We start from the raw sequence: 20,104 nt of genomic DNA, 5'->3' as shown, positions 1-20,104 counted from the left end.
GGTTTGTTTCTTAATGTAGGTGTGTAAAGTTCTTCTAAATTATAGTGTGAACTGCAATTCTGTCACCCTGGAGGACCGTGCCTTATCTAGGGCTAAATAAGCCCCAGTTCTGCCACTCAATCTAAAAGGGAGAAATGAGAACATTGGAGATGAAAGTCACTCAGGGAGGTAGAGGAAGCTTTCTAATTTGTTCTGACATTTAGAGTAATTTGTGTGTGATGCTTTAAGACAACACTGAAGATTCCATCAGCACTGGTAGTACACAAGCTCAGTTTGTGTAAGTTTCCACTACAGAGAACATGCTTTCTCAGTTTTAAAAAACTTCCTGTAGCAAAACCAGTATTTAGTAGTTTTGGAATAAAAAGAACCTGTCTTTTGCTTTAGAAACTGAACTACTTCTGATGTTTTCAGGTGAAATATCTTTTGTTTTGGACAAAAAAATCCTTGATTGGCACATGATTTTTTTTTTCCCTAAGAAATTCAGTGTCTGTGACTGCACAGGTCAGCAGATGAACTACTTGCCCCAAACTTTTGTCTCATCTAGTGTGGACTATGTCCTGCACAGTTATTTTCATCTATTTAACATCTGGCTAGATGTTAAGCTGAAAAACTGCATTCTGTAACTTATTTTGCTCTTAACAATTATTGCCTTCTAGTAATGAGCAGGTACTGCCTGTGTGCACTATCTGCGTGGCCTCTCTTCGTGCTGCTTTCCTCCAGGGCTACCTGCCTCCAATGTTTTCCTATTTTCTAAAAGCTGATTTCTGTTCCTAGCTCAGTTTGTGGCCATGGGGACCATATGCAGCACACATCTATGCATCCAAAGCCAAGTAAATAAKCTGCAGTCCTGGGAGCTAGGAGAGTCTGGAATTCTCTCTCAGTTATCAGTGATTTGGCACCAAGAGACTGTGCAGCTCCTTTCTGTCGTGCTGCAGCATATGGCCTCTAGTAGAGCCTGGGGCCTCTCTGTCTTTTCTGCAGATTTAAAGCAAGGTAACTGTGGAGTGAGGGATATTTCCTGCCCTGCTGTGCACTCTCTGAGGAGAGGTGGGTGAGAACAAAGTCCAGCTGTGCAGTGGCTGTGGTGTGTGACATGCCAAAAGACAGAGCGGCGATGGTTCTGCTCGGTTGCGCAGAGGGTTACAGGCATGGGAAAAAGGAAAGCACCYCGCTCACTTTCAAGTTTAACAAAACACAGGGCACTTAATGTTTGTGAGATCTGTAGCTTTAGAGATACATTAACTACTGTTACAAGGACTGGCTAATAACACTAGAGAGTTTTAACAGAAAAATAGCAAGAAGGGGACATCCTGGAGCTTTKTCTCAGTATAAGCCACATCACAGAACAACACTGTCAGATTTTTCAGTCACTTAGCACCCAGACTGCTAACTGGCCTTTCCTTTGTGGTAACCTTACCTCTGCCTGCAGCTATGGCAATGGTTCAGGTAATGAACATGATTGATTCTAACCTGCTCTCAGTTTGAAAGCTTGGGAAAGGACCCTGAATTTTGACAGACATCTTTTTCCCTGCRCTTTGTTTCTTCTGTTTTGTCTCTCTGTTCTTTCCTCATTCTATTTTGCTTTTTCAAATTAGCCAGTGAAATAGACAGATTTTTCTTGTTCTTTACCTATCTACTCCCTCCTTATAAACTAATAGTCACAATAAATAGGAAGGRTTTTTTTTCCATTTTTGAGTTGGTGGATAATTGGTACATTTTCCACAGACTGCACATTTAATGCAATTCTGGCTGTTTTAATGGTGCAGTCCCTATCCTTTTGGAGGAACAAAGGAAAACAAAAGAAGAATTTTGAGTTAATAATGATGTTGGTAGTACAAGTCAATCTTGCACTTTCAGGAGCAGCAACCATTGCTCTCATTCTCTGAGTAACAATTATTCTGTGGTTTTACATGTCAACAGGAGATTGAGACAATGATGCTACCGAAGTGATAGGCTGGTTTTTTTTTTTTGGCATGTCACTCTCCATGATGGTGACCCAGGGCTGGTATTTACTTGCTTGTCTGATGAGGATATCCCATCCAGCTGTTGATAGATACAGTAAATCCACGTCATTGCAGTTCACAGTATCAATTCTATAAACAAAATAAAATTTTCTTCACAATGTTTGTATTTATGGATGTGGCCTCTAGCCTGGCCTTCCCGCTCTTTTTCCAGTCCTCCCCCCATCCAAAAGTGACTATACTCCCTGTTTTCAGAACTAGAAGTCAAGATGTGGTAGAGATTTGATGATTCCTTGGGCTATGTCCTTGATAACTTAGCAGATACGTAACAATCGCTGTTATTCTCTGGAAGAATTGCTTCCCAGAAATACAGAGCTCCTCCAGGATAATTGGAAACAATTAGAGCAAACAGGTGCACAGCCACCAGATTTTTGTCATTGTTGCTTTGATGCCATCCAGCTGGATTCAGTGGGGATTCACTGTCATACCTGGAAGGAGACAAAGTGGAAGCTTCTTTAATCTGGACTGCAAAATGACAACCAACAGACTGACAGTAATTTCACATGAGAGCTTCAGTTCCATTGTTTAATTTGATGTGAGTGTCCAGTGATGCTGGAAGTATTGTTTATTTTTATATGGGAAAAGTAAAACATTACTAGCTCTGAAGTCAGTGTAGATAAATTAACTTATACCAAGGAAGGGTGCAGCTAATGTATTAGAAAATATTTTATATCTCTCCTTAGTCATATCTTACCTTATCTGAACTGATATATTTTAAGCATCTAACGTCTTATGAGACTTTGACAGCCAGTTGATAAGTTTTTACATTTCATGGTCAGCCTCATGAGTTAAAAATGGCTGAGTAAATTAAACTTGGATTTTCATTTACAATGTAGACCTGCCATACAAGCAGTGCAAAAGCAGGCTTGTTCTATATGCACTTGCTGTCATTATTGATGATGTAAATTTTGGTAAGAATACAAAATTTACTTGCTTCTATCTGCCTCTGAAGAGGTGTTGTCCCATTGAAATCTAACCCCCTTTTCCATGCAGTACTTGACCTACTTCAGTGGAAGAATATTTGAAGTGGGGTGAACTCGTCAGAGGTGAAGTACATCAAGAGTTAGAAAGAGTCTTCAAGTGCCCCCTGTCTGAGCAAAGGCATTCCCATTGTTTATGGTCTGCAGCTGTGCTGCAGAGAGAGTGTTWAGACACCTTTTTTTTTGGTCTCGGAAGTTTTGTACAGATAGGGCCAGCAGAATGCTTGCCAGAATCCTGGGTTGGCTGTAGGTAACTATTTTGCACACTGAAAAGTAGTTTGGTAAAGCAGTAGCTCTTTGCCAAGTAGACATGTTATGGTGAGAGTCCCAAAGACTGGGATGCACTTTCAGTTTATGCTGGGGTTCACTTCCCTGTATTTCTGGGTGCTTGAATGTTTAACGAATTTAATACCATGAATATTTATGAGGGATTTTTAAAAAAWTTGATTGTTTGATTTTTTTTTAATTTTCATTTTAACATGTGGACAATCTTCTCCTCTCCTTTATTCTCCCTTCTTCCCCCAGTGTATTAGAAAGCCTTCAGATATCAGAGAATGACAAGCTTAAAGTAGTCATTTGGTAGGTTCTAGTTGCTTTTATCTTTGGAACCAGTGCTTTCTGTAGACGTTCAAGAGCAAACAACCCCATCTTAATTTATAGGCTGAAAAATTCACTTCGGGGTGGTAGACCTATGATTGCCYACCACTGTAGAGCTTCTCATAACTGCCACTGGTTAAAACCATCKAAATCCATTTATATTTGTGTGTGCTGTGCCTGTAGTGTCTCCAGATGGAAACCTTTGCTAAACCATATCACTGCACAGGAACAGAAGCAGGGAAGAATGAGGGTGTTGGAGTCAAGTGACATGTATCCTCCTCGACCTCTCATTGTAGTGTAGCTCCAATATTTATCAAGCAGTATGCACACCTGCATCTCCTGTGAAATCCATCTGTGTGAGTTCAATTACCTTCAGCAAGGTTGAATTAAATATTTTGGATTCATAGAACTTGTAATTGCCTTTGATCTTGTCAACTTCAAATGTGTTGGCAAATAAGACTTGCTGTCATCTCCACAAATATGTACAGAATTCCCAGTAGTAATCCTTAAGCATTTTGTCTGGGTTAAATGGAAAGAAGATCTCAATATTTTACTGTGTCTTCCTTATACTCATGTTCTATTCTTCAGAGAGCTCAGAATCAGGTAAACCATATCAGCACTACTGCAGTACAAGGATGTGTACAGAATCTCTTTTTTTCTGCTGTGTGGTTTCAGTGTCATAGGATAACCCTTGTGAGTAGCATTTCCACCTTTGGGGACTAAAACTCATTTTCCTTATCTTAGCATGTAAAGATCTGACCTTTAGAAGCATTAGCTGCCACAGTATCTCTAGCACCAGATAGAGAAGACATGAAGGTAACAGCTTTAAAAGTGCTGGGAGTATATTTGAAGATTTATTTTTGTTGGCACAGAATGGTGAGCTTCACACTGTGTTGGTCTGTTCGCGTTTGGTGCACACTCTCTGCTCGAAGCTAGAGTCTATGGGAAGACTTTTGTTCTTTGTCTTTCATGGTGAAATGTCACGGGCTTCTCTGAACACCTAGTTAAAATCTGGGCCTACAGCAACTTGCCAGACTCTCTCTGATCACACCACATCAGCTGGTTTGCTGGTGTGATACTGGATAAATGTTCAGTGTGTGTGGGATAGAGAGAAACTGTCTCGGTAATACCAAGTACCTGGGCATAAGTGAAACCCGAAAAGGGGTGGCTGTAATGGTCAGCCATGCTGTCTATGTAACTTAGGTCCTGCCATCTGCATAGCTGCGTATAAGAATTGGTGGAGACAAGGCACATGTTTCTGTCCTTCTCATTTCCATACTGCTCCACTTTCCCTTCAGGGCAATAGATGATGACTGACTGAGGCGTTATCAAGTAATGCAGAGGTTGTGCTGCTTGGAGGAAACTTGCCCCATTCATTAATGGCAGTGGAGGTGTCAGCTGAATTGTCAAAACATGTTTTTCTCATTGTATTTAGAAATTAATTTTGCTTTAATTAGTGGAAAGAATTATTMTATATTGCAGTTTTATTTAAAGTGTGCTTTGTGGAGTTTTGAAAAACAGTTGGCTTCTTTGGTTAAATGGCTCAAGGTATGGGCAAAGAGCATATTTAAAGATATTGATTTGATTTGCATATAGCCTATTTTTGTTTGACAGGAGGGAAGACTTAAGAGACCTCAGTGGTATGCTCAGGGAGAAGCTGGAATAGACCTTTAAAATCTCTTTCACTTTGATGCTGTAAGAGTTTCTGAAAGACTTCAAGCACTGTTAAATAGGATGTTAAATGCTGGTGTTCCTGCCCAGCAAGGGACTTGAGCACATCACTGCTGTAATACATGAGACTGGAAAAAARGGAAGAGACAGTGGTGTTTGTCTTTCAGATGGGAAATTGAAAGTTGTGCAGACATTTACTGGCTGTTAATCTTCTGTGACTTGAATCACAGTCCTTAAAATGGTATTTTCTTTATGGCAACACCATAAGTACTGTGCTTAGGCCATAAAAGACTATCAAGAGCTGCACCTGTTAATTCTGGATTGGCTGCATAACTTTGGTACCACAAGCCAGGCTGGTCCTGTGGTTGCTGTCAGGCACTCATTGTAGATTTTCATTTCTGCTCAGCTGTTCACACTGCTTGTCCTGCAGCTTTGAAGGGACATCTCCTTTTTCTGGCATGCCACTAGACAAACTCTGGATTCTTTCACTGCTGATTCTTTCACTGCTGATTCCGAATCTAACTGAAGCCCAATGCAGATCGTGAGTGTTTATTTTTTGTTTGTGCGCTGGTATTATCACTGAACTTTACCAGTGAGAGAGGTTGCCAGGACTAAATACAAAATGTAAATGGAAGTAGATGTATTGTTGGAAACACTGGTAAACACTTTCTGTGTGGCTGTACATCAGTGCAGACTGGGAAGTTATTCTTGTTAGCTGTGAGAGCTCTGGAACATGCTACAGTTTCACTGCCTGAATAACCCACAGGCTGAATCTGAAAATCACATTTTTCATTAAAATGGCCTTGTTTGTGCCTCTTGCTAGTCATGGTTGTCTGGATGAGCAGGGACATTGGCTTTGACACCAAGAGCATGAGGGCTGCCTGTAGGACATTGAAATTCTAGTTTCCGACCTGATTTATAAGTAGTTTATATTTTAGGCTTTCCTGTTTAATAGTTAAATAAACTGTTTAATGTTTAAAAAGTAAAATTCTTCTGATAATTAAACCAGTATGCAGGAAAAAAGCTGAGCATGGCCACATCTCAAATGGCTGAGCCATTTGTTGTGTTCCCACAGTTCAGATCCCAGTTCTGCTGTGAATGAGCTCCTGGCTGCAGAGCACTGTGGAAAGCCCACGTAACCCAGCGCTGTGAGCACTCACCTCATGACTGTGGTTTTATATCCACTTGTCTCCTGTTCACAAGAGACACTGACAAGATGTTAGGGAATTCACTGCAGGGAAGATACAATGTTGTGGAGGCAGGTACATGGCCTGGCAGAATTTTCMTTCTACTTATTTCTGCTGTTGCAGTGTTACTGTGTAGATCCCCCAGACTGGAAGATGATTTCCGCAGACCTTGTGTGCCACCTTGATTTTACATTCTGCTCTGTTTGTGGCACTCTGGAAATTACAAGGGTGCCCAAATAATGTATTTCATAAATGCTGTTAAGGCTATCTGGCTCCTTCTTTTAGCCTGTGGAGCACATCACTAAGTTCTACACTTGGTTCTAGGTAAAAAAGTGTTTAGTCTTCCTTTTTCCTGTAAATAATGCAGCTCAGGAGTGGGAGTCAARGGAATCAGAAAGTAAGAACCCTGCTGATAAAAGCTTCTTGCCCTGCATCAGCCTTCCACAGGTAATTGGGAAAAGTCCTCYTGCTGCATTCAGAACATGTTAGAAAAATATTGCAACAACATACTATAGCATAATCATAAAGGGAGGATGACATCTGACAAATAGCCAGAATAAGAGGGTGAATCGCATCCTTTCTGTGTTGAATACAGTATCTTTAAAAGCATGCTAGTAAGTTTTTACAGCTGTGAGAGGCAGAGATGAAACAGTGTGTAATTCAGCCTCAATGATTTGAAAGTTATTATTGTGCGCAGCCCATAGCAGAATGGCTGTAGCTTGAAATAATAAAACAATACAAAGTGGTTTGGGGGAGGGGCAAAAAAAAAAAATCCCTGATCAAAAAAAGTCCATGTAGGTAGAGATCAAAAAGCAAGGCTGTAGATGGAGATCCTGGCTGACTGAAAAGCTGCAGTGCTAGTGAAGGATGTTGTAGTGGGTAAAATGAAAAGCAATTAGTCACCGAGGAGTCTGTGTAAAAGCAGGATACAGATTTGATCGGCCTCAGAATAGTTCACATGTGAAGTTGGGAAAAACAAGTAGGCAAGAAGAAATTGCCACAGGCACTTTTAGGAGCTCTTGAGAAAGGGTGGTGTAAAGGGTGTTASTGTCTAGAAAATTGCTGTTGCCTGCTTTGTGGCAGTGTCTTCTGAGCTCATTAGCAAGTTAGTGATGATTTTACTGGCGCAGTTACATTGCTGCATCTTTTTTTCACACTTAGCATTTTTATTTGCTCATGTGTTATTGAAAGGAGTTGTTCAGGAATGTTAGCTCTTAGAAAAAAAAAATTACTGACCCGTGAATTCTTTCTGCCAYGCAGGCATATTTCAGAAATGGCCACCAGTGCTTCCATCTGGATTTCTCTGCTTTTTGAGCAGAGGCCTCCATGCATCATAGACCCTGCTGTTTATAGAAGTGGCTGTACATATGGCATGGAATCTCAGCCAGGGTTTAAAACTGCCTGTGTGTYATGCAGGCCCAGTGGGAGCCTTAGGAATTGAACTTCATTTATGGAAGTTGTCCATGGGTTTTGGAGATGCTCTATCTTTCTGTAGCCAGAAAAGATTGCTCAGCACTAAGACTGGGAACAGGTGAGGCACTGGTAGCAACCACCTCTGGAAAAGCTTGGAAAAAACCCTACCTTTGCTTCCTTTGCTGWACAGCAACCTGAGAGATATATGAGGTTTCCTTGTGACCCTTTGACAGTCAGGAAGCACAAGTGGCCCTTGTTACTAAAAATTATTGCATGAAATATACCATGAAGTGCTTGGGTTAAAATACTGAGCAATTCAGCGTGTAGTAGGGTCCCGCTACACGCTGTAGTGATTGAGAAAGGATAATCTTAGAAGACTATTTMGTTTCTTTCTGAAATACTTTGCTGCATGAGTGACAAAAATTATGTGGGGCTTTTTATTCTGGCTTTCCCAGAGGGTAAAACTCTTGCTTATCCTGATTTTATTTTGGCCCCTGGTGTGTGTAGACCCTTCTCTCCAGACATTGCTCACAAGGGACACATAAGAAAAATGCTGCTCACAGTAAGCAAGCCTGAATTCTCTTAATGTCTCTTACTTCTTGTGCTTGAAAAGGCAATGGTGAGTTGTTTTCATCATCACTGAGGGTGTAGGGACAGTCTGAAAACCTACGTACAAACACCCTGGAGGCTCATGTCTGGAGTGTCCTATTGCCATGTACCTCAAAGTTGGAGAAGTCATCTTTTTATGTCTAAAGTTAATGATGCCAACTTAAAAATGGTGCCTTCAGGGAGACTGTGTTATGACATACAGGAGCCAAGTGCTTTGTTCTGAGGCCTCCAATCAGCTTGTACTCAAATATCACTAAAATCAGTGTGGTGAGTCCTGTAAAGTGAGTGGCAGAGCCTGTTTKGTTACATGGAACTTCACTGGTATCACTAGGGTCTTCTCAGCAGTCTCAGTAGAACTGCCAAAGATACAGAAATGCAGGGCTGACTGAGAAAATCTCTCCTCAAGGTGATCTGTGTGGATGGAGGTCAAGGAAAAATGGCAGCAGCATCTGAAGGGTCATGTTGTGGGACCATCTTTTTTCTGTGATGTGCAGGCTTTAATCTCTCAAGCAGTTTTCATTAGCAGGTCATCTGCTGCAGTAATTAGAAAAATACAGTTTTATGCAGTGCAACGTGATCCCATCCATAGCTTGTGATCTGGTCCTCATGGCTGGTTCCCTCCTGAATTTGGTGGAGTTTTGCTTCCCACTGGAGTGACTGTGAGCAGGCTCACAAYGGGGCAAGCCAGAAGGCAGCTTGCAAAGAGTTCCCCTTGTGTGGGGGCTGGACAGAGTCCCCCAGAGCCTGGCTCTGAAGCTGGACATAGGCTGGTATAATAGTTAGGGCATGGTGCTCCCTGTTTGCAGGGGGTATAATGTTCACCAATCTGGTCATGTTCTTGAGTTGAGACTCTGTGTTATGGTCATGTCCTATGCACAGCTGGGCTGTTCTCAAATTCTGCACAGAACCAGCAAGATGCTGTTGTGGGCAGCCCTTTGCACATACCTGGGACTTTTCTTTCAGGAGATCACAAAGCAGTTTGTGAGTTCAAGTGTTAACTTTGCAGGTGAAGTTCACAAATGCTGACTGATTCCTGAAGATTAAAAAGCTAAGCAGAGACAGAGCAGAGAACTTAAGTAACAGTCTTGTCAGCTGCTTTATTTTGCCTAATAGGTGTTTGCAAAAAAAAAAAAAAAAAAAAAAAAAGCCAACATTAAAGTAACTTTTACAGATGGCTGATATGAGATGTAAACATCTAAACTGGTACTTTTACTGTTCTGCCTACCATTGACCAACTCTTTTATGTGTTTGTTTCCAGGAACACCTGTCTGGTTCTTTGTGAAAATTGCTCCAATTCGAAATGAGCAGGATAAAGTGGTTTTATTTCTTTGCACTTTCAATGACATAACGGCTTTCAAGCAGCCCATTGAGGATGATTCATGTAAAGGTTGGTCTTTTTCACAATTATATATTTATACTGCTTTTGTTTGTTTGCCCCGGTCTYGAAAGAGCTGAAGTCCTTTAAATACCCAAGCCAAATAATTAGACGTTAAAATAGTTTGTAGCTGTGCTGTTGGGGATGGCATTTGTTCAAGAAATGGTTGCTGGTTTCTTAAGTGAAATTGCTCTGGCCTGCATGGGAAAGGGTCATTGCTAATGAAAGTCCCAAGTGCTTCAGAAAGCCCGGTTAACAAATAGGTACTGTTCTTCCTTTTAAGTACATTATGAACCCACTCTCCARCATAGCAAGGATTCACTGTGTTGCTCAACAGCCCTGTACAAATTGGGTGTGAAGCTGTRTGCAAAAACAGACAAATTAACCCTGGCTGAGTCTAGCAAAGATCTGAATAATTTATTTCTACCTGGCTTGATGTTACTTGCCATTATGCTGGGATTTCTCATGTTAAGGTTCTGGACTAGTTTCCTTCAGGCTATGTGAAGAGATTCCAGTCATCTTAACTGGAATCAGGTTTAAGCTGTCCTGGTGAGTGAAGTAGCACTGCAGTGTTCTGCTCTTAACCCTTTGCTGAGCTGCAGCCTGGAAASCTGGAAGCAAACTCAGCTGTGACAGCAGCATAAACTCGCACTCAGGTTCAGATCCTGTCAGGAACAGACCTTTTGTACCCTGTGGAGAATKACAGACTTGCATCCTCTGGGGTAAGAAAGGATGTAAGTTCTCCTGTTGTTTGCATTTTTGTAGTATTTAATAATATTTGTAGTATTAAATTAAACAGGAAACTTACTGTGAAGATGAACTGATTTACATTCATTCTCAAAATGTTATTCTTTAAAAACATAGTTTCTCGAAGTGGAAACACCTGTTACTGTGAAAAAGGAAGTACAATCTTGACAAACACTTTCAGGCTATGTGGGTAATTTTTTTTTCTCTTTTTAATGCTTGGCTCCTTATTGCTTTAATAAAACTAAAAAACTTACCTTGTCAGAAAGTTTGGGTCTGCAGTATTTTTTTTCCCTGACTAGTGGTCCTCACTGTCTCCTGATGAGGAGTGACAGCACAGATAAATCAGCATGATGCAGTAAAGCTGGCTCTCATTTATTTGCCRGTAGTGAAGGCCTTTGCTTCATTTAGTCGGTTGATAAGCAGAACTTTCAGTCAGGAGTGGTAGCTGTGTCTTTGCTTTCACAGGAGTTCCCTGATGTGGTAGGGATAGGCAGTTTGTCCTTCACTTTCAACACAAAGAAACACTTCCAACTTTTTTTTCTATACAAGTGTGTTGAAGAAAGGAAATGCTATTTTTTTTTCTTTTTAAATCTTCTTTGGATGATGTTATGATCACGGTATTTCTCAGCAGCTTCATATCTACAACAATATAAGCACTGAACCTACACATAAGTGCATGGACTTGCCGAGGAGTGATAAGCAAAATTTTTCCTTCTGGCTCATGGAAGCTGGCAAAGTGACAAAGGCTGCAAACAGAAGAACTGAATGTATTATGTAGAGGCCACTGATTCACAGCTCTGCACTCCTTTCCTGAGTGCCATGTCTTTATGTACAGAAGGGCGTGTGCACTAAATGAGTATTGTTTCTGGATCTCCTAAAATTAATAAAGCTGCAGCAGTGTCATGCTGGTAGAGAGTTCTCTGTCACTGTATGCACAAATCAAGCATAATATCAATGCAACTGCARTTTCTGTTTTAATCCTTAATTTATCCCTTACACTTTTCTTCCACTATTTACTTGCTGTAGGCTAGCTTTGGAATTTTGTTGTGTGATATGGTGTTAGTCACTTGATTGCTAGATGAACAATTTCTTGGAAGAGCTGATTTGTCAAACAGAATTTCACATGCACATCCATGTCTTTAATATTAGATCTCATTGTGCAATTGTGTATACTGAGAGAGGGGAAGAAAAGGCAGATATGGAGTGTCAGATAAACATCTGTAGTAGGCTCTAGGATTCAGAGAGTGGAAAAATGTTTCTGGAAGATCTAAAAAAAGGTGGAATTGCACTAGCTTGTTCTGAGAATCATTACTTTAACAGACATGAGATTTGAAGAGGGCAGGTTCTTTGTGCTGTGTACAGTGTTACACAGGAACTTTGTGGCATGCTTTTGAAAGAGGGCATTTTTTTAGGAATGTTTCTCATATTCCAAACCCGAATGAACTCTCAATCTGAAAAATTAAAACTATGAACTGAAAAATGATTGCTAAATCAATTCTTTTTCCTTCTTTCACCTTCAATCAGCTTAGCAAGTACTTTCCTTTTACTGTGTTTGTATGTGAAATCAGTTTTCTATGCATATGAGTACTTAATATGTAATAGGTTGCCAGTAGATGCAGATATATGTTAATAAATTGTGCTATTTGCACAGTTGCAGAACGTTATAGTTTGAAGTATTCAAGTTTTTCAAAATCAATGCCTGTGTATCTGTGTAGAGAAAACCATTAAATCGATCATGTTYTTGTATTACATAAAGAGCAACTAATGTGTCAGGCTAAGCCTGCTTAGCTGTGGTATAATCTTAGTTTTCTATCAYCTGCTGGCAATTTCAAGCCTGATTGTTCAGCTGCAAATGATGTAGTGACTCCTTGAGTGAAAAGTGTAGAGCTGTAATGGCAGGTGTTTGACTGCACTGAGATGAATAGGCATCTTTTATCTGAAGGTGACTCAGAGGGATACAAGGTCCCAGTACCATTTTTCATACTTAATAACTTTTTTTTATTGATTAATAATATCAGACATTGGAATAGATGAAATAAAGAAGTATTTCTAAAGTCACATAAAAGGTAGACCTCTTGTTGTAGTCTTTGTTAATTGATTCAGATAATTTAGAAGATTTCTCTTTTATGACTGCCATGGGAAGTAAGTAAGTTTGCTTTTAGATGCAGCAGCTTTAAAAATAGCGTGTTCTAAATAAAACCACTTAAAAATAGTGTATCAGTGATGTTGATAATATTTTTAAACAACCTCATTCCACTTTTYCCCATATGCTTACCCCTTTAAAAAATCAGGGAAATTAGATTTACTTGAATAGAAGAAGGCGAAATCAAGCTATAGCATAGCTAAATTTGGCTTGTCAAGTGGTAGGTCACCTTCTTAGCTGAATTTTAAAGTCTATGCTATATTTGGAATTAATGCATTTTGTCTGTGAATGTCTCTCTTAGTTTGAGACCTAACACACCAAGTATGAGATTCTTGAGAACAATTTAGAAAATAGAATGCATCATTTTATGCAAAACARTTATTTGTGCAGACAAATGGAATCTGTGCTTGCACTCTGAGTAGCTCATAAGAAGTTTGTCTGAACAGGTTTTGTATGTATGAATACAACGTGAACATATTCAGAAGCATCTATGCTGTCTTGAGTTAGAGGCTTTGGAAACGATGCTTAGGATCCTAATTTTTGCTTTTGAAACTTTGTTTTTATACAAAGAGGTGGTAAAATTCAATATCACTAAATCAAATAGTGAATGGTTGTATTATCTCCAAGATATTGTAGCCCTCTGTGCTTTGTAGCAATCATCAGTTGCCACCTCCCCTGCAGAAGATGMTTTATTTCATTTTGCAGCTAAGCTGTCCTTTGCGTAACAAGCAGGAGGACAGACACAAAAATATTATATTTGTCTCCTTCATCTCAATTCAGGGAAAAATCCACGTTTCCTTTTTTTTTTCCTTTTTGTTTCTGTTTTTTTTCTGGATTTTTTTTTGATTGCTGTCTGTTTTTTGGTTCTGTTTTTAAAGATGTATTTATATGAAGAGAGCCAGTGTTTGAAATATTTTGATTAAGATATACTCTGCTTTCAGCTGGATGAAATGTTTTCTTAAAAAAATGAAATAAATGAAAGGGRAACAGTGAGTGTATTAAAAAACTTTGGTATGGTTTCCCAGTCCAGATGGAAAAATAATACAGTTTTAGTCATGAGATTTCCAATAGCAGGAGCACTGCAGAGAAGCATGATGGATKTAAGCAAGGATCTTTGATGTGCAGGAATACAAAGGTGGCTTAAGTGGAGGCAAGAACTGCTGGAGTCTTGATTTATTCACATTTACACAGTTGTGTGAACAATAGACCTGTGGACAAACAGGATTGTTCTCTAGCAGACCACGGCTTCTTGTTCTGAGTCAAGGAATTGTGTRTTGTTGGTTGGTTCCTGAATTCCAAACTGTCTTCTCTGCTCTGTGAGCTTATCTTGTTTGAGGAATACATATGCCTATATTAGAACCACCTGGGATCRCTAGATATTAAATTTTATTTGTATTTTCTCTATTTTTACAGGAAAACAATGKCTATAGGGCTATACCAGCTGCTTGTGTTGAAAGAGAACTCCTAATCCATATCATCTGGTCCCTCTGTTCTGGAAGGACTGTTACCAATATATTCTTAAACCATTCTGAGGCTTGGTTCCTGGTCTTGGAAAGCTCCATGACCCTTAAAATTTAGTGTTTCTATTCAGTCCTGTGGCTTAAGTCCATTACTTGACCCATCTTTGTTGGATAGATATCTGACCTGCTGTTGGCTGTGTCTGTCCTTAGGGTTCTGGAAGGAAAATTGCAATAAATTCAACACGTACTGCTGTCTTTTCAGGCATTACTGGAGATATTATCATTCAGAAGGATTACTGGCATTCTATCTCATTTTGATTTTCTTTTTCCTATGCCACAATCTGCAGGTCTAACTCTGTGTTGGGGCTGCCACATTTTTATCTTTTTCTTTCACAAAACCCTGCAAAACTAAAACCCCCAAAGGCAATAGAAGAAGGGGAATGTTCTGTTCTAAAGCTAAAATTCATAAAGATGAATCAAATTGATTCAGTGCCTGTTTTTTGGCATCCCATGATACAGTGGTGGGTGTATCACTGAGCTGGGCTCCCACCTGTGGTACTGTGTGTGTGGAGAGAGTTAGGGTACGCACTCCCAGTTTTTATCCACACTGGTTTWAAAAGCCAAGCTGAAAAGCTCTGCCTCGTGACACAATCTGTTGCCTAGAACAATTAAATTGCTTTCAGATCAGAGTTTGGAGTAGAGGTGAGGTATAATGCTTGTGGGAACAGTTCTTCTGTGTGCCATTTAGGCACGCACAAGTGAGATATGCAACACWTAGGGCAGAGGAGATGCTTAGAGGGGATGCTGAGATGAAGGGTTAAACTGCACCTTTCAAAAGGAGATAACTCCTGGTAAGAGGGGGAGGTAGCCGAAGGTGCTCAGCATTCATAGCCACAAATCATGTCACAGCGTYGTCTGGCAGTGCTTTTGTGCAAGAAAACTGAAGTGAGGTGCTTTGTTTTCTCCCTCTCTCTGTGTAATGTTCGAATAAAACAAATCTTAAAATAGTCGATGTTAGGAAGAAAATGCACACTGAAAAGTTTGTCCTCAGGTTTTGAACCAAAGTTTGAATTTTCCCGGAAAATGCCCTACCCATCAGTCTGGTTGAGTTATCAAAAGGAACTGTCGATGCTATCTGGCATTTGAAGCAATTTGCGTGTGGTAAGGAAGGCAGGTTTCGAGTTCCCGGGTGAAGCTGGAGCTCTGTGCTCTGTTCTTTTTCTCGCCGGGGCTGCCGTTTGCGAGCAAGCCCCGCTGTCCCGCTTCAGCACCACGGCCAGCGCCGGACCGCCCGTCCCGCTGCCGCTCCCTCCCGGGGCTGGAGCGGGGCCATCGCCTGTGTTCCCTTGGAGCGCATCCTCCTTCAAAGTCCCGCACTGGGTCGGGTGAAAGGCACTTGAAGCTCATAAARCCAGCTGAATCCTGGATGTGACAAAAGCAGAGTGGCCAACAAGTTGAGGGAGATGATTTGTCCGCTCTGCTCCAGTTTTATGTGACCCCTCGTGGAGTGCTGCGCTGATTTCTGAGTCCCCCAACGTAAGACTCCTCCCAGAGGAGTCACAAAGATGCTCACAAGGCTGGAGCACCTCTGCTGCACACAGAGACTGGGAGAGTTGTGGGTGTTCAGCCTGGAGAGGAGAAGATGCCCGGGAGACCTTACAAGCACCTTCCAGTACCTAAAAGGGATCTACAAGAGAGCTGTGTAGGGAAAGTTTTCCAGGACCAGGTTCTCATTATAAGCTGAATCTTCAAAGTGCTGARCATTCTTTGTTGGAGTAGGAGATGAGGCTGCTCAACAGCTCCCAGGTGGTGCTAGCATTTTTCAAGTCTGGGATTAAATGCACTGATACTTTCCTTTCAGTGTACCAAAGATATCAAGATATATACTCTGCCTGCCTTTCTGTTATAGCAAAGTACTGCTCATGAAGATCATGGTTGTAGCTAGCTCTTGTGACTGTCACTCAAGGTCTTCTAGTGTCAGGGGTATTTGAAATCACCATAAAAAATCTTCTGAATTAAAATTCAGCATATGGCTTCTCTGCCAGAAGCTGCTAAATGTTTAATTAGAGTTTGATAAAATCTATTAGTATATCCCCCCTTTTGTTTAGAGAGGGTAAAATGAATGATTTTGTTTTGCTTTTCTGCTCTGCTTTTTATTATCTTATGTATATTTCTCTGCTTGTGCCAGATCTGTGCTTGGTGCGTCTAAGGCCAGATTCACTTCTGTTACAGACAACTGTAATTTTCATTGTGCATGACTGTAGCCTTACATCTTGATTAGTCTGGAGTGTCTTCTGCAGTGCTGTGAGATCCAAATCTGATCATTAGATTTAATATGAGATTATTGAATAGTGGATATTTATCCTTGCAAGATATGCAGTTCATGTACCAGTACTTTTGTAGAGTCGCTGAATACAGTCACAGTAGTCATGGGTTTTATTACTGTACCATGCTGACACCTATTTCTGATTTGCTTTTATCTGGTACTTGGTTAAATTATACTCCCTTGTGGTCAGTATTAAAGCAGATTGCTCTGTTTTAACTTATTTTTCCCTCCTTTAGTTTTAAGACGTTTTTTAAGGCACACTTACAGCTTTTTTTGGTTATGTATCTAATTTTATGTTTTCTCAAGGTTGGGGGAAGTTTGCCCGCCTTACCCGTGCCCTCACGAGCAGCCGAGGAGTTCTGCAGCAGCTTGCTCCGAGCGTGCAGAAAGGAGAGAACGTTCACAAGCACTCACGACTTGCTGAGGTAATTTTTTTCTTTCCCCAGGAGCCTGTAAAGAAATGTTTTTAGCMTTTGTGGGTGCGTCGTCTCTGTGTGAGCCAAGAACTGTCAGTCCTCCCTGCCCTGGGAATCTGAAGCGTGGAATATGGTACCTGTGCTGTGAAATGTGTCCCATGACAGCAGAATGAAAAGAGGTGTTCCAAAGACTTAATGTAACCTAACTGCAGTGTTGTGTTTAATATCTTAGCAAAGTTCTTACRAAGGCATTATTAAAATAATACTTTCTTCCTTATTTTCCATTGTTCTGAGGATCTCAGTATTAATAGGATCTKGGACTACACAGTTATGTAAACTTGAGGTGGGAAAAATTCAGTCTAGTACTCAGGGAGATCCTGGAGAATCTGTGATGTGGTTGTTCCCTGAATTAACTTATGTCTGGTTACTTTGCAGTGGGATCCCAACCCTGCTTTACCAACTGGTTAAAACAGATGTTTGAGTTACTGGTTTTATGGACAGAACAGCTGTAAGATGCCACAAGCAACACTGCAGACAGATTAGGAAAATGAAACCTCGTCACTTAAGTAGCCTCTCAAAACTTTAAGATAAGCTCCAGGCAGAGAAGTCTCCTTGAAGCACTTGGGGTTTAAGGGCTTTCACCACGAGGGGGAGAGACTGTCCCAAGTTTCCTGTAGCTGTCTCCTGGGCCAGTAGCAGGGTCTCCCTGGTGTAAAAGCAGCTTGGGAAGAGGCTTGTTATRGTGTTAATGACAGCATAGCCAACAGAACATGGCAGTCCTGTGTCACTTTCTGCTGTGAATGCCATGGCAGCAGCTGTGACTTGTCAATAATTCTTGATCTTCCTGTGCAGCTGAAGGTGTAARGCATTGATGGGTTCCATGAGGTCTCCATATAGTCAGTACTCTGTTAATTTTGTTGTATATGTCTTCATTTCTATGCAAAATAAAAATCTGCTGCTCAGGTCTGTCTTGTTATCACATATCATGAAGAAATTCCTGCAGACAGGATCTTACCTATTTGGTATTTAATACAGAAATATTCAAGAAGGAGAAACCAATTTCTGTTGGAAGTACAGAAATAACATGGATCATACTATCACAGGGGAGGGGCAGACATTCACACGGACACTGTACTGCAGGAACACCATGTGATTAGCACATGTCYACCCTGAGGTAGCTTTAGTGCCCTGGAATTTGGATTAGTTTTCCTCCTAATCCTACTCGAGGTTTAGTATCAAATAATCCTTTCTTCTCTTTAGATCTCTACCCCTGAACTTTAGTTCATGCTAAAATGTAGGCAGTAGAATGTGAGGCCGAGGGTCTGAGATTATTCTGTTTGGCTCAGTGAACCTCAGTCTGGACCTCAGTGACTACTGTTACTGAAACTTTTGCAAGTCCTCATTCTCAACAAGTCTTTGCAAGTATTCTTACTGGCACAGGCAATTGATTCATTACAAATAATAAAGGGCAAGTGTATAGTTTACATGTCTGAAATGAGTTTCTTTAATTGCTGACTGAATATTGCAGTCATTATTTTRCAAAGAACATTAGCCCCAGCTGTGATCTTAGGTAGCTTTTATTTCTGCTGTAATTCCATTTAAGTCAATAGACRTACACTGGAGAAGAGTGCAGATAATCATACAGACAAGCCCATTTTTCTTTATTTGAAGATGTATGGGGTGCCAGCGTTCTTACTCTGCAAAGATTTCTTAACAATATTGAACATGGGATTTCTTGACTGTTCCCTGGTGTATTTTCAAATCTTTTTTCTTCCTTTTTCTTCTTCATCCCTACAGTAGCCTGTTTGAAATTTTAAAATTCATCCCTTTTCTTTTGCCACTCTCTATGACATTTCACATCAATCTTGTTTGCTTGCAAAGGCTCTACATTTATCGCAGTGTTATTTGTGTTGCTCTTAGTTATTTATCACTTATATTTTTGAATGTCTCAGGAGGCTGCTGCATCTTAGAACTTGAGTGGAGCAAGGTGTTGGAACCTGCCAAGAGCTTACAATTTTTTATTTTTTATGGAACAGTTTAAGAAAGGTGTTAGTGGCAGACTAACAGGCCATGGGTATTACAAGTAGTTTTGGCTTTTGCCAGCAGGCATAGGTTTTTTTTAGCCTGATTTCTCTAATAGCATCATATGAAAACTACTTAAATTAATTATGYAATTAACACAAGGGTGTTAGGTAACTCTGAGACAACATTTTGCAATAGGRGTTTGGAAAGTAACTGCTGCATTTCTGTTGCTTAATCACCGAGGAGCTGAATGTAGGGACAGTTCTTCCTGGTCACTGCTGAGTACATGTGTTTTCTGCCCAGGCAGTTCTGGGGAAACAAGATTGTGTCAAATTAAAAAAAAAAGTGATCGTTATGAGAAATGAAAGCAGAAAAATTATAATGGTGCTTAGCAGCATTGCTTAAGAATGGAACTTCTGCCTTTTCYTTTTAAACATTGTTTGCCAGGAACTTATAATTGCCATTAAAACTGCCAGTCAAAATATTGAGCTATTGCTCCTTAGCCCTTAGCTGGGGAGCAATTTGTGTGGGTGCCTGTGAAAACAAAGGCAAGGGAGAGTGAGAGAAAGCAAACAGGAGCAGTTGAAAACATGAAAATGAGAGATTAAGCTGGGAATGACTGAGTGTTTGTGTTGGCTTTTTTTCTCCCCAATCATGCAATCTTAAAAATTAATAAATCACTGTAACTACTTTTTGATGCAATTTATGACTCCTGACTTGGGATATAGTCACCATTTTGCAAAAAAAAACCTAGAATTTGTAAAAAAAATTTGCTCCGTTAGAAAAAGAACACAGCCTTGTAAAACTCAYGATGAAATTTGGCATTTCAGCTCTTGGAATAAAATGCTCCAGCTTAGAGAGCTATTAAAACATCATGCATCATTACCACAAATAATAACTGCAGATAATACAGCATATTATCTGATGAATCATAAGTAACTGAAATAATACTTTCATTAATAACTTTCTGAAATAAATATTTCTTTTATTATGACAAAACCATATAATARTGAAAAATCTTCCTAAACCAGAGCTGTTTAGAAAATTGTAGTAATCAAATTGTCCAGTGCACACGAATGGAAGCTCAACATATTGGTTTATATAGTTGTATACATTTTCTTCGTGATTACTGTTATA

General features: G+C 40.2%; 1 protein-coding gene across 1 annotated transcript in view; it reads left to right on the top strand.

Annotated features, from left to right (window-relative positions):
* The window catches only part of KCNH1 (potassium voltage-gated channel subfamily H member 1), a 167,852-nt gene that overhangs the window by 10,744 nt on the left and 137,004 nt on the right, over window positions 1–20,104 (top strand). Inside the window, exons 4-5 of the mRNA XM_057365078.1 lie at window positions 9,737–9,865; window positions 16,836–16,954. Coding sequence (XP_057221061.1) covers window positions 9,737–9,865; window positions 16,836–16,954 — 248 coding nt within the window. The remainder of the gene's footprint in view (window positions 1–9,736; window positions 9,866–16,835; window positions 16,955–20,104) is intronic.

This window comes from Malurus melanocephalus, unplaced genomic scaffold (genome assembly GCF_030028575.1).
Source record: "Malurus melanocephalus ecotype Western Australia unplaced genomic scaffold, MMel_1.1 scaffold_48, whole genome shotgun sequence".
Taxonomy (NCBI): Eukaryota; Metazoa; Chordata; class Aves; order Passeriformes; family Maluridae; genus Malurus; species Malurus melanocephalus.
This window is presented reverse-complemented; position numbering and strand designations above follow the sequence as displayed.